The 24,683-nt window shown below is 30.0% G+C and overlaps 2 protein-coding genes and 1 long non-coding RNA gene across 3 annotated transcripts in view; all 3 read left to right on the top strand.

Annotated features, from left to right (window-relative positions):
- LOC148680292 (uncharacterized) overlaps positions 1-24,683 on the top strand; it is a 790,608-nt gene that overhangs the window by 104,060 nt on the left and 661,865 nt on the right. The window lies entirely within an intron of this gene.
- LOC141381693 (uncharacterized) overlaps positions 1-24,683 on the top strand; it is an 835,171-nt gene that overhangs the window by 518,365 nt on the left and 292,123 nt on the right. The window lies entirely within an intron of this gene.
- LOC100535857 (uncharacterized) lies at positions 16,077-18,002 on the top strand. Its single transcript, XM_087249373.1, has 7 exons — positions 16,077-16,166; positions 16,273-16,320; positions 16,405-16,443; positions 16,658-16,867; positions 17,008-17,070; positions 17,168-17,230; positions 17,314-18,002. The coding sequence occupies exons 1-7, from the start codon at positions 16,157-16,159 to the stop codon at positions 17,760-17,762; spliced, it is 882 nt and encodes a 293-aa protein (XP_087105499.1). The 5' UTR covers positions 16,077-16,156; the 3' UTR covers positions 17,763-18,002.

Genomic DNA, 24,683 nt, shown 5'->3' with positions numbered 1-24,683 from the left:
ATCTCAAAAAATGAAAAAATCTCAAAAAATAAAAAATCTTGAAAAATCTCGAAAAATCTTGAAAAATCTCGAAAAAATGAAAAAATCTTGAAAAATGAAAAAAATCTTGAAAAATGAAAAAATCTTGAAAAATCTTGAAAAATCTCGAAAAAATGAAAAAATCTTGAAAAATGAAAAAAATCTTGAAAAATGAAAAAATATCTTGAAAAATCTCGAAAAAATGAAAAAATCTTGAAAAATGAAAAAAATCTTGAAAAATGGAAAAATATCTTGAAAAATCTTGAAAAATGAAAAAATCTTAAAAAATCTCGAAAAAATGAAAAAATCTTGAAAAATCTTGAAAAATGAAAAAATCTTGAAAAATCTCGAAAAAATGAAAAAATCTTGAAAAATGAAAAAAAATCTTGAAAAATGAAAAAAAATCTTGAAAAATCTTGAAAAATGAAAAAATCTTGAAAAATCTTGAAAAATCTCGAAAAAATGAAAAAATCTTGAAAAATCTCAAAAAATGAAAAAATCTTGAAAAATGAAAAAAAATCTTGAAAAATGAAAAAAAAATCTTGAAAAATCTTGAAAAATGAAAAAATCTTGAAAAATCTTGAAAAATCTCGAAAAAATGAAAAAATCTTGAAAAATCTCAAAAAATGAAAAAATCTTGAAAAATCTCGAAAAAATGAAAAAAATCTTGAAAAATCTCGAAAAAATGAAAAAATCTTGAAAAATCTCGAAAAAATGAAAAAATCTTGAAAAATGAAAAAATCGTGAAAAAAAGTCTTGAAAAATTAAAAAATCTTGAAAAATCTTGAAAAATGTAAAAATCTTGAAAAATCTTGAAAAATGAAAAAATCTTGAAAAATTTTGAAAAATGAAAAAATCTTGAAAAATCTCGAAAAAATGAAAAAATCTTGAAAAATGAAAAAAATCTTGAAAAATGAAAAAATCTTAAAAAATCTCGAAAAAATGAAAAAATCTTGAAAAATCTTGAAAAATCTCGAAAAAATGAAAAAATCTTGAAAAATGAAAAAAAATCTTGAAAAATGAAAAAAAAATCTTGAAAAATCTTGAAAAATGAAAAAATCTTGAAAAATCTTGAAAAATCTCGAAAAAATGAAAAAATCTTGAAAAATCTCAAAAAATGAAAAAATCTTGAAAAATCTCGAAAAAATGAAAAAAATCTTGAAAAATCTCGAAAAAATGAAAAAATCTTGAAAAATCTCAAAAAAAATCTTGAAAAATGAAAAAATCGTGAAAAAAATCTTGAAAAATTAAAAAATCTTGAAAAATCTTGAAAAATGTAAAAATCTTGAAAAATCTTGAAAAATGAAAAAATCTTGAAAAATTTTGAAAAATGAAAAAATCTTGAAAAATCTCAAAAAATGAAAAAATCTTGAAAAATCTCGAAAAAATGAAAAAAATCTTGAAAAATCTCGAAAAAATGAAAAAATCTTGAAAAATCTCGAAAAAAATCTTGAAAAATTAAAAAATCTTGAAAAATGAAAAAATCTTGAAAAATTTTGAAAAATGAAAAAATCTTGAAAAATCTCGAAAAAATGAAAAAATCTTGAAAAATGAAAAAAATCTTGAAAAATGAAAAAATCTTAAAAAATCTCGAAAAAATGAAAAAATCTTGAAAAATCTTGAAAAATGAAAAAATCTTAAAAAATCTTGAAAAATGAAAAAAAAATCTTGAAAAATCTTGAAAAATGAAAAAATCTTGAAAAATCTTGAAAAATCTCGAAAAAATGAAAAAATCTTGAAAAATCTCGAAAAAATGAAAAAATCTTGAAAAATCTCGAAAAAAATCTTGAAAAATGAAAAAATCTTAAAAAAATCTCAAAAAAATGAAAAAATCTTGAAAAATCTTGAAAAATGAAAAAATCTTGAAAAATCTCGAAAAAATGAAAAAATCTTGAAAAATGAAAAAAATCTTGAAAAATGAAAAAATCTTAAAAAATCTCGAAAAAATGAAAAAATCTTGAAAAATCTTGAAAAATGAAAAAATCTTGAAAAATCTCGAAAAAATGAAAAAATCTTGAAAAATGAAAAGAAATCTTGAAAAATGAAAAAAAAATCTTGAAAAATCTTGAAAAATGAAAAAATCTTGAAAAATCTTGAAAAATCTCGAAAAAATGAAAAAATCTTGAAAAATGAAAAAATCTTGAAAAATCTTGAAAAATGAAAAAATCTTAAAAAATCTCGAAAAAATGAAAAAATCTTGAAAAATCTTGAAAAATGAAAAATCTTGAAAAATCTCGAAAAAATGAAAAAATCTTGAAAAATCTTGAAAAATCTCGAAAAAATGAAAAAATCTTGAAAAATCTTGAAAAATGAAAAAATCTTGAAAAATCTCGAAAAAATGAAAAAATCTTGAAAAATGAAAAAAAATCTTGAAAAATGAAAAAAAAAATCTTGAAAAATCTTGAAAAATGAAAAAATCTTGAAAAATCTTGAAAAATCTCACAAAATGAAAAAAATCTTGAAAAATCTCGAAAAAATGAAAAAAATCTTGAAAAATCTCGAAAAAATGAAAAAAATCTTGAAAAATCTCGAAAAAATGAAAAAATCTTGAAAAATCTTGAAAAATGAAAAAAATCTTGAAAAATCTCGAAAAAATGAAAATATCTTGAAAAATGAAAAAAATCTTGAAAAATGAAAAAAAATCTTGAAAAATCTTGAAAAATGAAAAAATCTTGAAAAATCTTGAAAAATCTTGAAAAAAATGAAAAAATCTTGAAAAATGAAAAAATCTTGAAAAATGAAAAAATCTTGAAAAATGAAAAAAAAATCTTGAAAAATCTCAAAAAATGAAAAAATCTCAAAAAATAAAAAAATCTTGAAAAATCTTGAAAAATCTCGAAAAATCTTGAAAAATCTCGAAAAAATGAAAAAATCTTGAAAAATGAAAAAATCTTGAAAAATGAAAAAATCTTAAAAAATCTCGAAAAAATGAAAAAATCTCGAAAAATCTCGAAAAAATGAAAAAATCTTGAAAAATGAAAAAAATCTTGAAAAATCTCGAAAAATCTCGAAAAAATGAAAAAATCTTGAAAAATGAAAAAATCTTGAAAAATCTCAAAAAATGAAAAAATCTTGAAAAATCTCGAAAAAATGAAAAAATCTTGAAAAATCTCAAAAAATGAAAAAATCTTGAAAAATCTCGAAAAAATGAAAAAAATCTTGAAAAATCTCGAAAAAATGAAAAAATCTTGAAAAATGAAAAAAATCTTGAAAAATGAAAAAAAATCTTGAAAAATCTTGAAAAATGAAAAAATCTTGAAAAATCTTGAAAAATCTCGAAAAAAATGAAAAAATCTTGAAAAATGAAAAAATCTTGAAAAATGAAAAAATCTTGAAAAATGAAAAAAAAATCTTGAAAAATCTCAAAAAATGAAAAAATCTCAAAAAATAAAAAAATCTTGAAAAATCTTGAAAAATCTTGAAAAATCTCGAAAAAATGAAAAAAATCTTGAAAAATGAAAAAATCTTGAAAAATGAAAAAATCTTAAAAAATCTCGAAAAAATGAAAAAATCTCGAAAAATCTCGAAAAAATGAAAAAATCTTGAAAAATGAAAAAAATCTTGAAAAATGAAAAAAATCTTGAAAAATCTCGAAAAATCTCGAAAAAATGAAAAAATCTTGAAAAATGAAAAAATCTTGAAAAATCTCAAAAAATGAAAAAATCTTGAAAAATCTCGAAAAAATGAAAAAATCTTGAAAAATCTCAAAAAATGAAAAAATCTTGAAAAATCTCGAAAAAATGAAAAAAATCTTGAAAAATCTCGAAAAAATGAAAAAATCTTGAAAAATGAAAAAAATCTTGTAAAATGAAAAAATCGTGAAAAAATCTTGAAAAATTAAAAAATCTTGAAAAATCTTGAAAAATGTAAAAATCTTGAAAAATCTTGAAAAATGTAAAAATCTTGAAAAATCTTGAAAAATTAAAAAATCTTGAAAAATTTTGAAAAATGAAAAAATCTTGAAAAATCTTGAAAAATCTTGAAAAATGAAAAAAATCTTGAAAAATCCCGAAAAATGAAAAAAAATCTTGAAAAATGAAAAAAAAATCTTGAAAAATCTTGAAAAATGAAAAAATCTTGAAAAATCTCGAAAAAAATGAAAAAATCTTGAAAAATGAAAAAATCTTGAAAAATCTCAAAAAATGAAAAAATCTTGAAAAATCTCGAAAAAATGAAAAAATCTTGAAAAATCTCGAAAAAATGAAAAAATCTTGAAAAATGAAAAAAATCTTGAAAAATGAAAAAATCTTGAAAAATCTTGAAAAATGAAAAAAAATCTTGAAAAATCTCAAAAAATGAAAAAATCTCAAAAAATAAAAAATCTTGAAAAATCTTGAAAAATCTTGAAAAATCTCGAAAAAATGAAAAAATCTTGAAAAATCTCGAAAAAATTAAAAAATCTTGAAAAATGAAAAAAAATCTTGAAAAATGAAAAAATCTTGAAAAATCTTGAAAAATCTCGAAAAAATGAAAAAATCTTGAAAAATGAAAAAAATCTTGAAAAATGAAAAAATCTTGAAAAATCTTGAAAAATGAAAAAATCTTGAAAAATCTTGAAAAATGAAAAAATCTTAAAAAATCTCAAAAAAATGAAAAAATCTTGAAAAATCTTGAAAAATGAAAAAATCTTGAAAAATCTCGAAAAAATGAAAAAATCTTGAAAAATGAAAAAAATCTTGAAAAATGAAAAAATCTTGAAAAATCTTGAAAAATGAAAAAAAATCTTGAAAAATCTCAAAAATTGAAAAAATCTCAAAAAAAAAATCTTGAAAAATCTTGAAAAATCTCGAAAAAATTAAAAAATCTTGAAAAATGAAAAAATCTTGAAAAATCTCAAAAAATGAAAAAATCTTGAAAAATCTTGAAAAATGAAAAAATCTTGAAAAATGAAAAAAATCTTGAAAAATGAAAAAATCTTGAAAAATCTTGAAAAATCTCGAAAAAATGAAAAAATCTTGAAAAATGAAAAAAATCTTGAAAAATGAAAAAAATCTTGAAAAATGAAAAAAATCTTGAAAAATGAAAAAAATCTTGAAAAATCTTGAAAAATCTCGAAAAAATGAAAAAATCTTGAAAAATCTCGAAAAAATGAAAAAATCTTGAAAAATGAAAAAAATCTTGAAAAATGAAAAAAATCTTGAAAAATGAAAAAATCTTGAAAAATGAAAAAAATCTTGAAAAATGAAAAAAATCTTGAAAAATCTTGAAAAATCTCGAAAAAATGAAAAAATCTTGAAAAATCTCGAAAAAATGAAAAAATCTTGAAAAATGAAAAAAATCTTGAAAAATGAAAAAAATCTTGAAAAATGAAAAAATCTTGAAAAATCTCAAAAAATGAAAAAATCTTGAAAAATCTTGAAAAATGAAAAAATCTTGAAAAATGAAAAAAATCTTGAAAAATGAAAAAATCTTGAAAAATCTTGAAAAATCTCGAAAAAATGAAAAAATCTTGAAAAATGAAAAAATCTTGAAAAATCTCGAAAAAATGAAAAAATCTTGAAAAATGAAAAAAATCTTGAAAAATGAAAAAAATCTTGAAAAATGAAAAAATCTTGAAAAATCTCAAAAAATGAAAAAATCTTGAAAAATCTTGAAAAATGAAAAAATCTTGAAAAATGAAAAAAATCTTGAAAAATGAAAAAATCTTGAAAAATCTTGAAAAATCTCGAAAAAATGAAAAAATCTTGAAAAATGAAAAAAATCTTGAAAAATGAAAAAATCTTGAAAAATCTTGAAAAATCTCGAAAAAATGAAAAAATCTTGAAAAATCTCGAAAAAATGAAAAAATCTTGAAAAATGAAAAAAAATCTTGAAAAATGAAAAAATCTTGAAAAATCTTGAAAAAATGAAAAAATCTCGAAAAATCTCGAAAAAATGAAAAAATCTTGAAAAATGAAAAAAATCTTGAAAAATAAAAAAATCCTGAAAAATCTCGAAAAATGAAAAAATCTCGAAAAATCTCGAAAAAATTAAAAAATCTTGAAAAATGAAAAAAAATCTTGAAAAAATGAAAAAATCTTGAAAAATGAAAAAATCTTGAAAAATCTTGAAAAATCTCGAAAAATGAAAAAATCTTGAAAAATCTCGAAAAATGAAAAAATCTCGAAAAATTTTGGAAAAAAGGAAAAATCTCGAAAAAATGAAAAAATCTTGAAAAATGAAAAAATCTCGAAAAATCTCGAAAAAATTAAAAAATCTTGAAAAATGAAAAAAATCTTGAAAAAATGAAAAAATCTTGAAAAATGAAAAAATCTTGAAAAAATGAAAAAATCTTGAAAAATGAAAAAATCTTGAAAAATCTTGAAAAATCTCGAAAAATGAAAAAATCTTGAAAAATCTCGAAAAATGAAAAAATCTCGAAAAATTTTGGAAAAAAGGAAAAATCTCGAAAAAATGAAAAAATCTTGAAAAATGAAAAAATCTTGAAAAATAAAAAAATCTTGAAAAATCTCGAAAAATGAAAAAATCTCGAAAAATCTCGAAAAAATTAAAAAAAATCTTGAAAAATGAAAAAAATCTTGAAAAATCTCGAAAAAATGAAAAAATCTCGAAAAATCTCAAAAAAATTAAAAAATCTTGAAAAATGATAAAATCTTGAAAAATCTCGAAAAAATGAAAAAATCTCGAAAAATCTTGAAAAATGAAAAAAATCTCGAAAAATGAAAAAATCTCGAAAAATCTCGAAAAAATGAAAAAATCTTGAAAAATGAAAAAAATCTTGAAAAATGAAAAAATCTTGAAAAATCCCGAAAAATGAAAAAAAATCTTTAAAAATGAAAAAAATCTTGAAAAATGAAAAAAAAAATCTTGAAAAATCTTGAAAAATGAAAAAATCTTGAAAAATCTCGAAAAAATCTCAAAAAAATAAAAAAATCTTGAAAAATCTTGAAAAATCTTGAAAAAATGAAAAAATCTTGAAAAATGAAAAAAAATCTTGAAAAATGAAAAAATCTTGAAAAATCTTGAAAAAATGAAAAAATCTCGAAAAATCTCGAAAAAATGAAAAAATCTTGAAAAATGAAAAAAATCTTGAAAAATAAAAAAATCCTGAAAAATCTCGAAAAATGAAAAAATCTCGAAAAATCTCGAAAAAATTAAAAAATCTTGAAAAATGAAAAAAAATCTTGAAAAAATGAAAAAATCTTGAAAAATGAAAAAATCTTGAAAAATCTTGAAAAATCTCGAAAAATGAAAAAATCTTGAAAAATCTCGAAAAATGAAAAAATCTCGAAAAATTTTGGAAAAAAGGAAAAATCTCGAAAAAATGAAAAAATCTTGAAAAATGAAAAAATCTCGAAAAATCTCGAAAAAATTAAAAAATCTTGAAAAATGAAAAAAATCTTGAAAAAATGAAAAAATCTTGAAAAATGAAAAAATCTTGAAAAAATGAAAAAATCTTGAAAAATGAAAAAATCTTGAAAAATCTTGAAAAATCTCGAAAAATGAAAAAATCTTGAAAAATCTCGAAAAATGAAAAAATCTCGAAAAATTTTGGAAAAAAGGAAAAATCTCGAAAAAATGAAAAAATCTTGAAAAATGAAAAAATCTTGAAAAATAAAAAAATCTTGAAAAATCTCGAAAAATGAAAAAATCTCGAAAAATCTCGAAAAAATTAAAAAAAATCTTGAAAAATGAAAAAAATCTTGAAAAATCTCGAAAAAATGAAAAAATCTCGAAAAATCTCAAAAAAATTAAAAAATCTTGAAAAATGAAAAAATCTTGAAAAATCTCGAAAAAATGAAAAAATCTCGAAAAATCTTGAAAAATGAAAAAAATCTCGAAAAATGAAAAAATCTCGAAAAATCTCGAAAAAATGAAAAAATCTTGAAAAATGAAAAAAATCTTGAAAAATGAAAAAATCTTGAAAAATCCCGAAAAATGAAAAAAAATCTTTAAAAATGAAAAAAATCTTGAAAAATGAAAAAAAAAATCTTGAAAAATCTTGAAAAATGAAAAAATCTTGAAAAATCTCGAAAAAATCTCGAAAAAATAAAAAAATCTTGAAAAATCTTGAAAAATCTTGAAAAAATGAAAAAATCTTGAAAAATGAAAAAATCTTGAAAAATCCCGAAAAATGAAAAAAAATAAATCTTGAAAAATCTTGAAAAATCTCGAAAAAATGAAAAAAATCTTGAAAAATGAAAAAAAATCTTGAAAAATCCAGAAAAATGAAAAAAAAATGTGAAAAATGAAAAAAATCTTGAAAAATCCCGAAAAATGAAAAAAAATCTTGAAAAATGAAAAAAAAAAATCTTGAAAAATCCCGAAAAATGAAAAAAAAATTTTAAAAATCTTGAAAAATCTCGAAAAAATTAAAAAATCTTGAAAAATGAAAAAAAAATGAAAAAATCTTGGAAAATCTTGAAAAATGAAAAAAATCTTGAAAAATCTTGAAAAATTTTGAAAAATGAAAAAATCTTGAAAAATCTTGAAAAATGAAAAAAAATCTTGAAAAAACTCGAAAAATGAAAAAAATCTTGAAAAATCTCGAAAAATGAAAAAAATCTCGAAAAATGAAAAAATCTTGAAAAATGAAAAAATCTTGAAAAATCTAGAAAAATGAAAAAATTTTGAAAATGAAAAAATCTCAAAAAATGAAATATCTTGAAAAATCTCGAAAAATGAAAAAAAAATCTCGAAAAATGAAAAAAAAATCTCGAAAAATGAAAAAATCTTGAAAAATCTCGAAATGCGTCGAGTTGTATAATGTTTTCCTCTCTAAACGTGGTGTTTATGTGACGTTAGCGCTCAAACAGTTTGCTCTTTAAATAACGTTAACATTAAAGTTATTGCCAATTTCCAATGACCACAAAATACAGTTTAAAGTTACGAATTAAATTAAAAATCCTTAATCAAAAAGAGATGTAACCAAAAACGTAACAAAATAACAGGGATTAAAAATATAATCCCTGGTGCCCCCGCGCTCTCTCTCCCCAAAATATACCAAAAACACAACCACTAAGAATTAACAAGAAAATATGATTTATTTACAGAAATAAGGAGCAAAAATAACATTAGGAGGGGTTCAGCCAAAATAAATGACAATAAACCAAGCTAACTAAATTAGATTAAACTTCCCTAGAAAACAAATAAAATAAAATACAGAAAACTTACCTCCCTACTAACAAACACAGGAGAAAACGAAAATAACAAATAAGGCACCAAACCTCCCTACATGCTCCAAGCCCGACAGGGAGACAGTAAACCGGGTTTCAATCGCCGGTTAAAAATTAACACAACGGCATCTCAATATACAAGCAAACACTCATGGGATCACGTTCTCCACTGAGAACAAGCGGGGAAATCGAGAGAGAGCGGGGAGCCATCGAACCCATGTTCTCTTCAGGTTTTTATAGCCGCCGCCAATCATGGTCCGTCCCAACGTAATCCGCTGCACCTGCGAATACTTAAGAGTGAGAAAAAAAGAGAGAGCGAGAGAAAGAGAGAGAAAGAGCGCGAGAGCGCAAGAGAGAAACCACACACAAGCCTACACTACACTACTCGTAACACCTCCCCACCAAAAAGATGCAAACAAGCAGTTTGTATCTACCCAACTAACTTAAACCTCAACTTCAGCACCATGAACTCTGGACAGCGCATCCGCAACCACATTTTGCGAACCTTTCTTATGCCGTATATCCAAATTAAATTCCTGGACTTCCAAAGACCATCGCATTAATCGCTGATTTGAATTGCGCATCCTATCCAAAAAAACAAGAGGATTATGATCAGTGTACACACGAATTGGGAACGAACTTCCACCCAAATAAATCTCAAAATGTTGCAACGCTAAAAGTAGTGCTAAAGCCTCCTTCTCGATCGTACTATATCTGCGTTGACATGCTGTAAATTTTTTTGAGAAATAGCACACTGGATGATCAATACCCATCTCACTTTCCTGAATTAGAACAGCTCCAGCCCCAGTAGCAGAAGCATCCACTTCCAATTTAAAGAGACGCTCAAAGTCCGGTGCTGAAAGAATAGGAGCGTTACACAGCAAATCTTTTGCTGCTCGAAAAGCCTGATCACATGCATCAGACCACACAAAAACTCTTTCGGTGCTCAGAAGATCAGTTAGTGGAGACACAACACTAGCAAAGTTACGGCAGAATCCTCTGTAGTATCCTGACATACCCAAAAATCTACGCAACTCTCTTTTATTCCCTGGCACTGGGAATTCCACAATAGACGCAATTTTTGCATCAACTGGACACACATGTCCCTGACCTACCTTTTTTCCTAGGTACACTACGGTGGCCTTGGCGAATTCACATTTAGCTAGATTTAAAGTTAGAGAGGCATTAACCAGACGTGCAAACACTTCACGTAAAGAAACCATATGCTCCTCCCAGCTAGAATAATAAATCACAATATCGTCGAGATAAGCTTCGCATTTCTCAACACCACTTAATACGATACGCATTAATCGCTGAAAGGTTGACGGTGCGTTGCGCATCCCGAAAGCCATTACGGAGTACTGCATAAAATCGTCAGGGGTCACAAAAGCTGAAATTTCCGAGGCTCGTGACGTAAGTGGAATTTGCCAATACCCTTTAAGAAGATCTAATTTTGTCACAAACCTGGCAGGACCGACTCGATCTATGCAATCTTCCATACGTGGCAATGGGAATGAATTGGGCTTCGTAACTGCATTGACTTTCCGATAGTCAGTGCAGAAACGAACCGACAAGTCAGACTTGGGGACTAATAGACAAGGTGAACTCCATGCACTCAAACTGGGACTCGCAAAATGATTTTGCCGCAAATACTCAACCTCAGCTCGGTCGTGCATCACCAACATCTATATTATGTGTAAGCACAGTGGTTTGGGAAGGAATGTCACTAAAGAGAGAGCGATGATTTTCAAGTAACTCAACAATATCGCTTTTTTGATCTGAAGATAAATAACTTAAATGCGAATCCAAGTCATTTAATATAACAGAATTTATCAAACGACCGCAGGGTACAGAGAAATCCTGTTCAATCTCATCAGCTACAGAGGACGCAACTAAACTTGGTTTGACAGCAGGTAGATGAGCATCGCTTTTCACATAAGCCTTAAGCATATTGACATGAACCATACGAGATTTTTTTCGCCGGTCAGGAGTGCAAACTAAATAGTTTGTGTCAGACAACTTCTTGGTCACCATGTATGGACCTGAAAACTTTGACTGTAAAGCCGAGCCTGGCGTAGCCAGCAACACCAAAACTGAATCACCCGGCTGGAATGAACGAGACACACTTTTGCGATCATAACGCACTTTCATTTCAGCCTGAGCCTCAGCTAAATTAGTCCTTGCTTTTTCACAAGCATTACGAAGACGTTCCCTAATTGAATTCACATATTCAGATACAGGTACCATCTGTTTATTGTCAGCAACTAATTGTTCGCTTAATAATTTTAAGGGTCCGCGTAAACCATGAGCAAAAACAAGCTCAGCAGGGCTATAACCCAATGATTCTTGAACAGTCTCTCTGATAGCAAACATCAGTAAAGGAAGATCTTCAGCCCAGTCTGAGTTGGACTCAACACAATGAGCACGCATCATTGATTTGAGCGTTTGATGAAATCGCTCGAGAGCGCCCTGCGACTGTGGATGGTATGCACTTGACACTACATGACTTACTGAAATTCCTTGCAATACTTGTTCGAACAATTTAGATTTAAAATTTGTTCCCTGGTCTGTCTGAATAACGCGAGGTAAACCAAAAGTGGAACAAAACTTTATCAGCTCTTTAACGATAGTTTTCGCTTTAAGATTTCGTAACGGTATTGCCTCGGGGTAGCGCGTTGCAGTGCACATTAACGTCAAAATATACTGATAACCACTTTTTGATTTTGGTAAAGGGCCGACGCAGTCTAAAATGAGGCGCTCAAAAGGCTCTCCCATCACTGGAATAGGCTGCAAAGGAGCTGGAGGGATGTTCTGATTGGGTTTCCCAGCGATCTGACAAACGTGACACGCACGACAAAAATCTGACACAGCAGAGCGTAAACCAGGCCAATAAAAATACTTAGCCACTCGTGTAAACGTTTTATTAATGCCCAAATGACCAGATAGAATGTGATCATGAGCAAGTTTAAGAACTGCTTTTCGATACTCAGAAGGTAACACTATTTGGTAATCTGGACTAAAACCCACTTCTTTAGCTTTTTGTGACAGCCACTTACGCATTAGTACGCCTCTGTCCCAGAAGTATTGCACACCGTCATCTGTGTCGCTCTCTACTTTGCCCTCGGCAGCTTCAACACAGCGCACAAGAGAAGGATCCGACCTTTGAGCTTTACCAAGTTGTTCTCTTCCCATAGACAAAGCCTCGTGACCAGTAACATCATCTGTTTTTAACACACTAGGTTGAACAGATAATTTAAACTCCGTTGGATTGTCTGGAAAAGACATAAATGTGTCAGATAAATCAATATCACTACCATTGTTTCGCGCCTGTGCACGAGTAACTGCGCACGCACAGAATATTGAAGGAAATTTAGTACCAAGTTCTACCTCACAAACAGGACGTGCGGCCACCACTGGATGAGTAAAAACCTTACCACCAGCCAGGTCATTCCCCAAAATTAAACTGACCCCTTCTACTGGCAGTTTTGCACGCACTCCCAACTGAACTGGACCTGAAACCAAATCAGATGTCAAACACACAGTATGAAGAGGAACTTTTACACAGCCCAGCTCTATGCCACGAACCAGCACATCAGTCCCAGAGTAGGTTTCACTTGAAAAAGGTAGCACATTTTCAAGAATAAAAGATTGAGCAGCACCTGTGTCTCGCAAGATGTTAATGGTTTTCGTTGCAGAATCAGGATTAACTGATACAGTGCCTTTGAACACAAATGGAGAGAAAACAGAAGCATCTGAACAACTTTGATCATGACTGTTAGACACCGTCTCAAGAACCACATTAGCTACACTTTTAGATTTTACAGTGTTTTTCTTCTTCCATGATTTACAGTCAGCAATCAAATGATTCGGGTCTAAACAATAAAAACAAACCCTTCTATTTTCGATATTCTTACCCTGCTCTTTACGCGGCTCGATGGAGCGCGCACCAAATTTTGAGTGCGTGAAAGTCTTTTCAGTGTTCACAAGCACTGGCGCACCGTAACTTTGGCTAGAAGCAGAGGAAAACCCACCAAGCAAAGTTACGTCCAAAAGACGTCTTTTCTACGTCTCTGTCAGACGTTGAAATTACGTCCTCTGAAGAGCCAGAATGAAAGTTTTTATGACGTCTTTTATTGACGTCTTTTCAACGTCTTTTTTTGACGTCTTTTCGACGTCTTTTCGGGGTCTTTTTGACGTCCTTTTACAGTATTTTTGACGTCTTTTTTGTCTATTTACTTTTATTTATTTGTATTATCCCAGCTAACATAAGACCAGCGGGCCGCTGCCGGCCCGCCGGCGGCAAAGTCGGCGGTCCTCTGGCGGGCGCCGCCCGCGGTCCACCGTCAATTTGCTCATCGTTAATCCAGCGGCCCACCATCGGCTCCCGCCGCTTTTCCGACGGTGGTCCGCCATCGGACCGCTGGTTTTAAATAAGTGTCTGCTGGCGGCCCGCGGTCAGTCCACATGTCATTTTTAAATATTATATTAGAGAGAGAGAAATATAAGGTGGCATGTGTCAAAAAGTTTGATTGATGACTGCCACGCCCCTTTTAGGGCGGGGCTTCCGGTGTAAACCCCGCCCCTTTCCGTTAATTAGATTCTTATCAGTTGAATTAAATTAATAATTCCGGTAATTAGATTCTTATCAGTTGAATTAAATTAATAATTCCGGTAATTAGATTCTTATCAGTTTAATCAAATTAATAATTCCGTTAATTAGATTCTTATCATTTAAATTAAATTAATAATACCGTTATTATTACATTAAAATTAGATATTTTAATATTATGAAATAGATTTTAATGAAATAAATTATATCAACCGATATTAAAACTATATCATTAACTAATTTACAGTAATATATTTTAATTATTTTGATAAATTCAATTATTATAATTATACAATATTATATTGTCATTATTGTTTTAAATTATGTTAATGTAATTAACTTATGTTAGAATTAATAAACTAAGGTATATGCACCGGTGTGTTGCCTTTGCTCTGTTATGGTCAGAACTGGCACCAGGCATATGTGTGTGCGTCTCTCCGGCTCGAGTGTGGGTGTGTCGAGAGGCTCTGGCTGTGCCTGTGTGGGTGTGTGTGCGGGAAATTTGAACCGGTTGAAGCGTGCCTGAGAAAGATAAAATACATCTGATGACTGTTACGGCATATGCGTGTATCTGATAAGCGAACATTATGACATCGGATGTTAAATAAAAAGCAAACGTCCGTTAACATGTTTATCGTTCAGTCCAGCTCTTTCCGGCTGTTAAAGCGTGAGACTGTGTGTTTTTATATCTGTTTGCGTCTCTCTGGTACGGCTCTCGGTCTGTTTGTATGTCTCTCTATCTGTGCGAATGAGATAATGATTGTTCAACATTGAGAAATATTCATCCATCGTGATTATTATGGTTGTTTAACTTTATTTCAATGTTATAATAAAACAATAAACGATTAACTGTGTTGTATGATCCATTTGTAATGTAAAGATTCTCATGCAATTTTTTAATCTATCTATGATGCAAACTGTGAATAAATGTTCAATTACAAATATTTTATATTCCTACACAATGAATATCAAATATTTAACTTTAATTAAATGTTATAATAAAACAATAAACGAATAACTCTGTTGTAAGACCCATTTCTAACGTAAAGTTTATCTCGTACAATTTTTTAATCTATCTATGATGTAACCTGCGAATAAATGTTCAATTACAAATATTTTATATTCCTACACAATGAATATTAAATATTATTATAAACACTTGACACGATTTGAATGTTATATTATTTTGGCTCAATATAGAAATAAATGAATTCAAGAAACTGTATTTAATAAACCATCATCATTTTGGTATGATGTTTAACTCAATACCCCGTTGTTACATATTTTAATCCATGCTAAAGATAACCTCTTACATCATTTTAATGATTGCCGCAAGTAGGTTGTATATTGTTTACGTTAATAATCTGGCATACGTCAGATAATCATTATTGAACGTCTTGTTTTAGTCTATTTAAGTTTATTTGATACAAACATTAAACTGCGTTTACGTTTCTTTGAATTTGGCTGTCTGTTATGCAAACAGTCGTGCGGCACCTCTGTCGAACTAATTTCCTCAGCGCTGCATGAAGCGTCTACAAGTCTCTGCGATAAGGTTATAGCCGTTGTCCGTTGTAATAAACACAGTAAGGATCCGAACACATCTGTGAACACGAACAGCGGGTGGTTCCGCTAAGGTCTTTTGATGCCGATAAGCGCCATGGGTCTCTGAGCACAAACATAGACCTCTAGCGCCATCTAGTGTTTACTCAGCAAATACATAAATTCGGTTATCCCCTTATTTTCACCCTGTTAAATATGTTTAACCTTATCTAAATAATAAACGAGTGTATTACATCAACTTGGATGCAATAGTCTAAAAGACCGTATTAGCTACAATTATCATATTCCATGTTTTATCCAAACACATCTGATATTTTAATCAAAATAACCACGTATTTATGTCACCATTAAAACAGTAATATTACTTGATAAAATGTTTCCGGATGCTTGATTATATATTATCCGACTACAATAATAGAAAATAACAATGTTTTTCATTTCATTCATATAAAGTGAAATGATTCAATATTAAAGATATGCGTGATATAATACATACACGACTATATATATATACTTTATTTAACCCTACATTCGAGTTATTCCATTACTTTATATCAGGTTTTAACGATACTGTTTAATAATTAAATAATCTATAAACTAGCTGTCATAATATATAAAAGATATTTTTATTTCTACTATTATATAAAAGTCCGTGTTTGTGATCCTGAAAGTAATACATTCGAGTAGTTTTTATGGTTCTTATCTCTCGCCGACACCTGGGCACGACCCCCACATCTTTATACTTAAATACAGCAGACAACCAGGGGAAAGTTATTCATCTGGTCATCGCCTGTTGATGTGATTCGTCTCCTTCACCATCTCTTCTAGTCTACACTAAACTTTTTGAGGAAGCATGGCTCGTCGTAAGTAAAATATTATTATTATGCTGTAATACATTACATTAAGTAATACTTCGTCAGTCATATTGTGACCTGAAATATTTTCAATCTATCAGCTTTTATGTTACAGAATTAAATTCATCAGAGATTGATGCTTTTGAAGCCATCAACCAATTCTGTGAGTAAATACTGTTTTATACGGATATTTTATATGTTATATAAACGGCTGTTTTAAATCATACATTTCTGCTTTATCTCGTAGTGTTGCCTCGATCCAATGCTGACGCACAAAGGGAAGAAGGTAAATGTTTTATTTAAATGAAATATTCTAGGCCCATTGTATCCTAGCGTGTATTCGAAACCCGGTTAGAAAACACACGTGGCCCGAAGACGAGCGCTTTTCATACAGGCCACAGAAATAGTCATGTGATTTTGGTCATTCAATATCTCTAGAATGGTGCAGCTATACATAATCTAAACGTTATTAATACAATATTTTCACTTTTATGTTTCAGATATAATCGAGGTCATTGATTTAACAGCGGAGGACGAGCAAGAAGCCACCGATCTGGTCCAAGCCACGTTGGTCAGCTCGACACGGCCGGAAAAAAGACGCCTTGATTATAACTTTAGCCCTGTTTCAAACAAGAGGCTGAAAATTTATACCGCCGTACAGGATCAACATATTGAATATGATGGTGATGATGAAGATGAAGCTCGTTTAGGTAATGTATTATCTTGTTTTATACGGTTTAAATCTATGTAATTTATAACTGTTGAATTGTGCGCCCGTCCATGCTGAATGTTTCATGCTAGAGCTAGTTTGAATTTTTTTCTGAATATGCACTATCTGCTTCTACTCTAGTTCCGCGATCACCGGATACCAGCCCGCTCGGACCCCGGGAAAGTGTTTTTGAAATACAACAACGTAAGTGTTTTATTAACTGTGAAAATACATTAATCGAATACGATGTGTACACATTTCTGTTAATTTAAATTACATTATATATGCATTTCTCCTCTAGTTCCCACGTCTCCGGCTAGCAGCCCCAACGGACCTTCTGATTGCAGTATTGAGGCACAACATTGTGAGTGTTTTATTTTATTAAATGTAAAATTACGACTTTCTAAACAATATATTAAAGACTTTTTCTTTTTAATGATGTTTTAGCACCAAGCCCTCAACGCTGGTCGGATGACGGTGAATCCAGCGATGGTTATGCCTCAACGCTAGGTGGCGGTCGCAGTCCTGTATATACACCATACCCGTCTTTAGTAGTAGAAGAAGAAGACGATCCAGAAAAGGAGGAAGAAAACAATCATGGCGGCGACCACGTTTTCCAACCACAACAAGCCGATGATCTCACACTAACAGGACCCATCTCTATCGTCGAACCCGATTTTAATCAACTAGTTCTGCAATATCTGGAGCGAAACCAGGTAAAAATTGATCAGATATCTGAATATGTTTTACACCAGCAGCGTGATATAGATGAACAATTAAGGGGTGCAAATCAGAAACTGACTGAGGTGTTAAATTTACTGAACAAAGCTGAACGTGATCGCCGTGTTTTAGGTTCAATACTCTGTTCAATTAAAAATGCTTTGATACGTAGATGATTCATCAATAACACTGTTTTTATTTACTCGATGTACTTTTATTAATAGATTTTGATTCATGTTAGCTAGCCTTATGTTTTAGTTATTCATTTTGATCAAGTGTGTTAAGTTTGTGTGTAATATCTGATCTCTTTTGTTTGATTAGTTAGATTTTACATTTTCCCCCCTGTATTAATTTTCTTAATTCTGTTTTGATTGTACATTTTAAAAGATTTATAAATTTTCAATTTGAGTTTACAATTAAACATTGTATTTGGTTTGTTTCATACTGTTTCAATGTATACATTTAATCAGCTTTGATTAAGATATAAATTCTATTCAATATTATTAATACTGTTTTAGTTATTCAATTAAAATATTTCTATTTCTTTAATTTTTTCTGTTTTACATTTTTTAAAATTCGATTCTATATTGTTTAATACTGTTTTTAGTTTCACATTTAAAATATCTGATTTGTTTATTTCTGCTTTAGTTATACATTTTAAAATTTAATTAATTTTGTTTGTTTTACATTTTTTAAAATTTGATTCTATATTGGTTAATATTGTTGTTGTTATACATTAAAAAATATCTGATTTGTTTATTTCTGTTTTAGTTTTAAATTGGTTATTTCTATCGATTCATACTGTGTATTTCTTTACAATTATCTTTTTATACCATTACTGATATTGTTGTTAATGCCTTTCTAATAAAATAGATTTAGATTGTGTCCGTTTTATATGAATAAAATATAAAATAATAAAAAAACAATAATATAACCATAAAGTATACCTGAAAATAAAATTAATAAAACAAGTCAGGTATACATCAATAAATAAAATAAAAGAAAAATAGTAACACATTTAAAAGTAATACTCAAAATAATTAAAAAGTCATACCTAAATAATTAAAAGTAAAGAATAAAAAATAAAATATTAATAATACTAAAACAACCTTAACTATAAACAATCAATAAAAGCAATATTATCAACATAAAAATTAAAAAGTAAAGAATTAAAATATTAATAAAACTAAAACAAATCTGATTATAAATATTAAATTAAAAATTAAATTAAAATCATTTTAAAATAAAGGATAAAAATAATTTTAAGTAGTCAATAAAAATAAAAGTTTGTAAAAAATATTAATTAAACATAACTATAAATAAAACTAAAAGATTAAATAAATTCTATGGTACGATATTCAATAAAAGTAATCATTAATTTAAACAATAAAGTAAACATTTTAAATTCAAAATAATTATCAAGTAAATAAAATAACTGTAATGGGTAACGTAAATACCTCAGATGATGCACACAAAAATCAACCAGATCAATCATTATCTGTTACACCACAAAGGTCTATCGATCCTGACACAGATAGATTTTTAGATGATTTGCAGTTAAATTCTATGGACGATGCTTTTAACTTCGATTCTATTTTAAGTCCAAATTTAGATGAGATGGATCAGGAAAATGAATTTAATTTATCAGACTACGTACAAACGTTATTATCTACCGAACAGGGCGGTGGGGCACTAACTCAGGATGCCACTCCTTATAACGACACTAACGGTATGCCGTCAGCTATCGCGATTGATCATGAACAGCCGTCGACTAGTCGGGCGATAAATGATACGTGTAATAACAAAACACCGCACCCGGCCATCGACAATGATCAGCAACCATCAACATCCGCTAATGTTGAACCTTTAGGTCAGCAACATATCAACATTGAAACATTGTTGAGAGAAGGTGGTAGTGTAAATGAATATCACGTTTTACCAAGACCTCGTTTCAACAGCGTATCGCTGCGTAGGTCTTTAAACATGAGAGAAATAAGATCACAGGATTTTGCGACGTACCACATACGTTTACACAATACAATGGATGACATAGTGTCATTTGCTAGACAGATTGGCGGTGACGGTAGCATTATCAATTTATGCCTTAGAACCCCATCTCTGAAATCCGATGTAAACGCTGTTTTAACACCGAGTAATAATTATGACGTTAATCTTTTTTTGGACCAAATTGTGAAAATTCTACAGAGCGATGACCAGTTAGCAGCTAACGAAACTGTCGAGATTGAAGCTGATGTTCTAATGAACAGACTAGGAGGCGGTGGGGCTCGTCGTAAACTCACTGATTTGGCATTTGATCAGGTAATCAAAAGAAAAAAGACGAGCTTATTTATGCCTACAAACATATCAAACAAACTGTGCTTCTCTATATGTCTAGCACATTTTCTAGAGCCTGAATAACCTGAGTGTGAATTAGAAAACCGAGCAGCGATCATACACAATAAAGCTGGTCTTGCTATCCAACAGGAAGTAGGTCTTCATGACATTGATAGATTTGAACGACTGTTTGATGTAAAAATTGTTGTTTTTTATAGGTTAAACACTGGCGTGTTACAAACCTACGTAAATAACAAAGAGCCGCACCTAAAAACGTTGTTCCTTTATCTACAAGACGAACATTACTACATGATTCTCAATTTGACATCTTTCATAGGCGCTAGCTATGTGTGTGAATTTTGCTATAAAGGGTTCTCGAAGCTTAACCAACACCAATGCGATTACGTCTGTAATGTCTGTTTTGACAGTGATTGCTACAAGCATCCTAAAAAAAAACATCCATTGCCGCGATTGTTTGCGTTATTGTAAATCGGCTTACTGCTACGACGCTCACAAGAAACCGGTGCTCGAAAGAGATCAAGCTCCTTGTGACGTTATAAAATATTGCAAGGAATGCGGTAGAAGTTACGAAAAGCGCAAGTCACCGCATGAGTGCGCCCCGATCCGTTGTTGGGCATGTCGTGAAGAACTTACAAGCCCAGGGATTCATGAATGTTTTATCAATCCTGAAAGACTCGTTATGAAAATGGCAGGCACGTGGCTAATTTTGTCTGCGCGATAACATTTCGCGGTACAAGATTTGTAGCTGAAGGAATTGATTGTGTTGAAAAAATGATTACGCATTTCAGAAAACCCAAATACAAAGGCTACTGTTTTATAGCTCATAACGCGTCAAGATTTGACTTCTTTCTAATTCTCGAATATTACTGCAAAGCCGGTCTAAAAATGGACATCATCATGCAAGGTTGTAAATTAATATTAATGATTGATGATGTGTTCGAACAACGCTACATTGATAGCATATCATTCATCCCGATGGCTCTATCGAAGATGCCCGCGGCATTAAATCTCACCACGACAAAGGCTACTTTCCGCATCATTTCAATAGAAAAGAAAATGAGAACTATATCGGCCCAATCCCAGACAAAAAGTTTGATGGGTATGACAACCTATCTGAAAAAGATCGAGTAAAGTTCGATGCATGGTACACTACTGCTTCACGTTCAGTCTTTAACTTTAAGGAGGAGTTGTACCACTATGGCGAAAACGATGTTATCTTGCTACGCGAAGCGTGTATTAAATACCGCAAATCCTTCATAGAGTGTACTCAAATTGATCCGTTCAGTTTCACGACTCTTGCAAGTTGTTGATAGGGGTCTTCAAAACTCATTATCTCGTAGAGGACACTGTGGCTCTAACCCACAATTATGCGTACATTCAACAAAATAAGACGTTCAAGTGTGTCGATCGAATGGTTGGAGTATGTAAAAAAAAGTCTAGAAACGTTGACGTTCATCATGCTCTGAATCATGGTAAAATGCAAATCGGTAAATTTTTCTTAGACAGTTATTATGAACAGGGCGGAGTGAAGTATGCTCTCGAATTCAATGGTTGTTTCCACCATGGACATGATTGTCGCTACGAGCCCCGCGACCTACACCGACTGTCGGCGGTCCCGTACGGTTTTCTCAGAACTCGGTCTGACGAAAAGGTCCAAATTCTACAAAGTGTGCATGGTATAAAGGTAGAGGTTGTCTGGGAATGTGAATGGGCTAAGATGAAGCAGACAGACGCTTCAGTGATGGAATTTATGAGCACTTATTCGGCTCCCGAGAGACTGAAACCAAGAGATGCTCTTTTTGGTGGGCGCACGAATGCTTATAAGTTGTATCACAAAGTGTCCGATGGTGAGAAAATCAGTTACCTTGATTTAACGTCTTTATACCCGTTCTGCCAATCAAGAAAGAGTTACCCGATTGGTCACCCGGAAATAATTTTTAACGATTTAACCGATTTAAAATTATTACGGTCTTATCAAAGCCACCGTGTATCCTCCGCGTAAATTACTACACCCGGTCCTACCTTACAGATGCGGCGGTAAACTCATGTTTCCCCTATGTCGAACATGCGCGCATGCAGAAAACCAGACATCATGTTGCGAGCACACAGATGATGAGAGGGCTCTTTCCGGGTGCTGGGTGAGTATTGAGCTTTTAAAAGCGAACGAGAAAGGGTTTGTAGTCAAACTCGACGAAGTTTGGCATTTTCCTGTAAGGACGGATAAATTGTTTAGCGAATAAGTTAAAACGTTTTTTGCGTTTGAAACAACAAGCATCCGGGTACCCTTCAAACGTAGTCACCGATGCTGAAAAAGAGACTTATATTCACGAGTACTACGAGAAAGAGGGGATTCAACTTGACCCCTCAATGATTTGTCATAACCCCGCCCAGCGGGCCATAAACAAACTGTTGTTAAACAGTTTGTCCTCCTGCTTCTCAGGGGGTTCTTTGAGTGTCTCTTTAATGTCTTAATGAGCTTTGTTTTGTTGGTGTCGTTTGGGTCATGTGAAACACAGGAGAGGTGAAGAGGTAAGAATTATCATCAAGTTGTTTCATTTTCTAATGTCAAAGTAGTTTTATTTTATTTTTCTTTCTCTACATTGCAGTGTTAATTTTTCTGTTTCCTACTTTTTGTTTGCAGAATCCTGCCACCTGATTCCAATCTGCGCAGCCAATTTCCTGAGACGTATAGATGTGAGGGGCTTGTGGCTTTATTGGATTTGTTATTTTGGACCCCCATATCCGGACATACTTTTGTTTTGCATTATTATGCAAAGTTAAGCTGAAAACAAAATAAACCAATGCTTGCCTCATGGCGATCAGAAAGATGACTAGAAACTGTGTTTGTCTCATAATTATGGACATGATTGATGCTAGGATCAAAGTGTGTGTGTGTACGTCACTTAAAATGTCACAAAACACTAGCATATTCCTATAAACTGGTACAGTGCCTATTGGTCAGTCATTTCACTTAATTGCGGTAAAAGAGCTATTTAACCTACTCTGTTACACATTGATAGTTTCTGTTCTTCGATTTGATAAACTTACTCTTAATATTGTAGTATTTTAAGCTTTACTTGTATCTCTTGTTCTATCTATCTATATATATATATATATATATATATATATATATATATATATATATATATATATATATATATATACATACATACATATACATATACATACACACACACACACACACACACACACACCCTTTTTTATAACTTAGTTTTTATAGATTTTTTTAGGAACATAACCAGTGAGAACAAAACAAGCAAATAAAAAATACACATATACATAAATATACATATGTATACATACTTTTATAGGCAAATACATCCATTACACACATGTATATCCATACACACACACACACACGCATAAAAATATGAAATTAACCTCATCAAAATAAAGTATAAAACAACTTATAATAAAAGGTTGCCAAACATTTTCACAATGATACATAACCTCTAGAATTATGTAAAATGTTCAGTTATAAATAATTTTATTGTCGTTGAGGAGAAAGCCAGCCATTTACTCCATTTCTTTTCAAATGTTTCTAATTGAAATCGAAGTACATGTCATTTTTTCCATTTCCTTAACTTCTGCTTTAATTTTGAACCATTCGTCTTTAGTTGGTGGCTCTTCTTTATACCCTTTCCAGTTTATAGTTTGTTTTTTACTTGTTGCCAAAAATATCTTAAATAGATATTTATTTTCCTTTTTAAGATTAATAGGAGTATCTCCTAGATAAAGTACTTCAAATGATCTAGGAATATAAAGATCAAAAATATCATTTATGGTGGAGTGCACCATTTCCCAAAAACTATCAATTCTTGAGCACTGCCAGAATATATGCGCATGATGTGCCTCTTTTACTCTGCAGTTCCTCCAACAAGGATGAGTAGTCCCCGATTGTAATGATTTAATTTTTGGTGTAAAAAAAAAAAAAAAAAAAAAAAAACGAATTAAGTGTTTCTAACAAAACTTGCACCACATTCTTGAGCTTATTTTCACATATTTTAACCCATTGGGTTAAAATATGTCTAGTCTGTATTATATATATTAAAATATATATAGTCTGTTTAAAGTCCTATAGAATTACTTATTGCTTTATATAATTTATAAATGGTTTTAGTCATACTTTTTCTTGTATGTCTGTACAAAAATCTGAACAAGCTTGTTGTTCTAGTCCTCATCCTGTATTTCTTTAATATAATAGTCCCGCAACCGTAAATATCTACATAGATCTTGATTTAGAAGACCAAACTTATCTTTTAAAGTTTGGAAGCATTCCATTCTGCCATCTTTTATAATTGTACAAAATGAAGATTCCTAAATATAACCATTGTTTAAATCTATTATCCATAGTTCCAGGTTTGAAATCTGAGTCATGCGCCACCCAATTAAAGATTTAAATTTTTTTTTTTTTTTTTGCAAATGAAGTTCCTTCACCACTGTATACCAAGTTTTCAGAGTAAACTGTGTTAGTGGGTTAAGATACTGGATCTTCATCTGGAAATTAGTTTTTTTACCTATTAATGCTTGAATTGGTATTTCCTGAATTTTGTTCTCTATTTCCTTCCATCTTGTCTCTACTTCAAGATCACACCAGCATACCAAGGGTCTTAATTGTGCAGCATAATAATAATCATTGTAATTAGGGAGGGACATTCCTCTTTTTCTTTTATCTAACTGCAAAGTCTTAAACCTAATTATTGTTTTTTTTCCTCCTCTCC

This window comes from Danio rerio, chromosome 4 (genome assembly GCF_052040795.2).
Source record: "Danio rerio strain M-AB ecotype USA chromosome 4, GRCz13ab, whole genome shotgun sequence".
Classification (NCBI taxonomy): domain Eukaryota; kingdom Metazoa; phylum Chordata; class Actinopteri; order Cypriniformes; family Danionidae; genus Danio; species Danio rerio.
Note: the sequence above shows the minus strand (reverse complement) of the source record. Positions and strands in the feature narration are given on the sequence as shown.

Bases quoted from the DNA above. Each gene is read 5' to 3' on its own strand.
- LOC100535857 (XM_087249373.1), top strand. The intron at 16,444-16,657 runs GTAAATGTTTTA...TTTATGTTTCAG, and splicing joins TGACGCACAAAGGGAAGAAG to ATATAATCGAGGTCATTGAT. The intron at 16,868-17,007 runs GTAATGTATTAT...CTTCTACTCTAG, and splicing joins TGAAGATGAAGCTCGTTTAG to TTCCGCGATCACCGGATACC.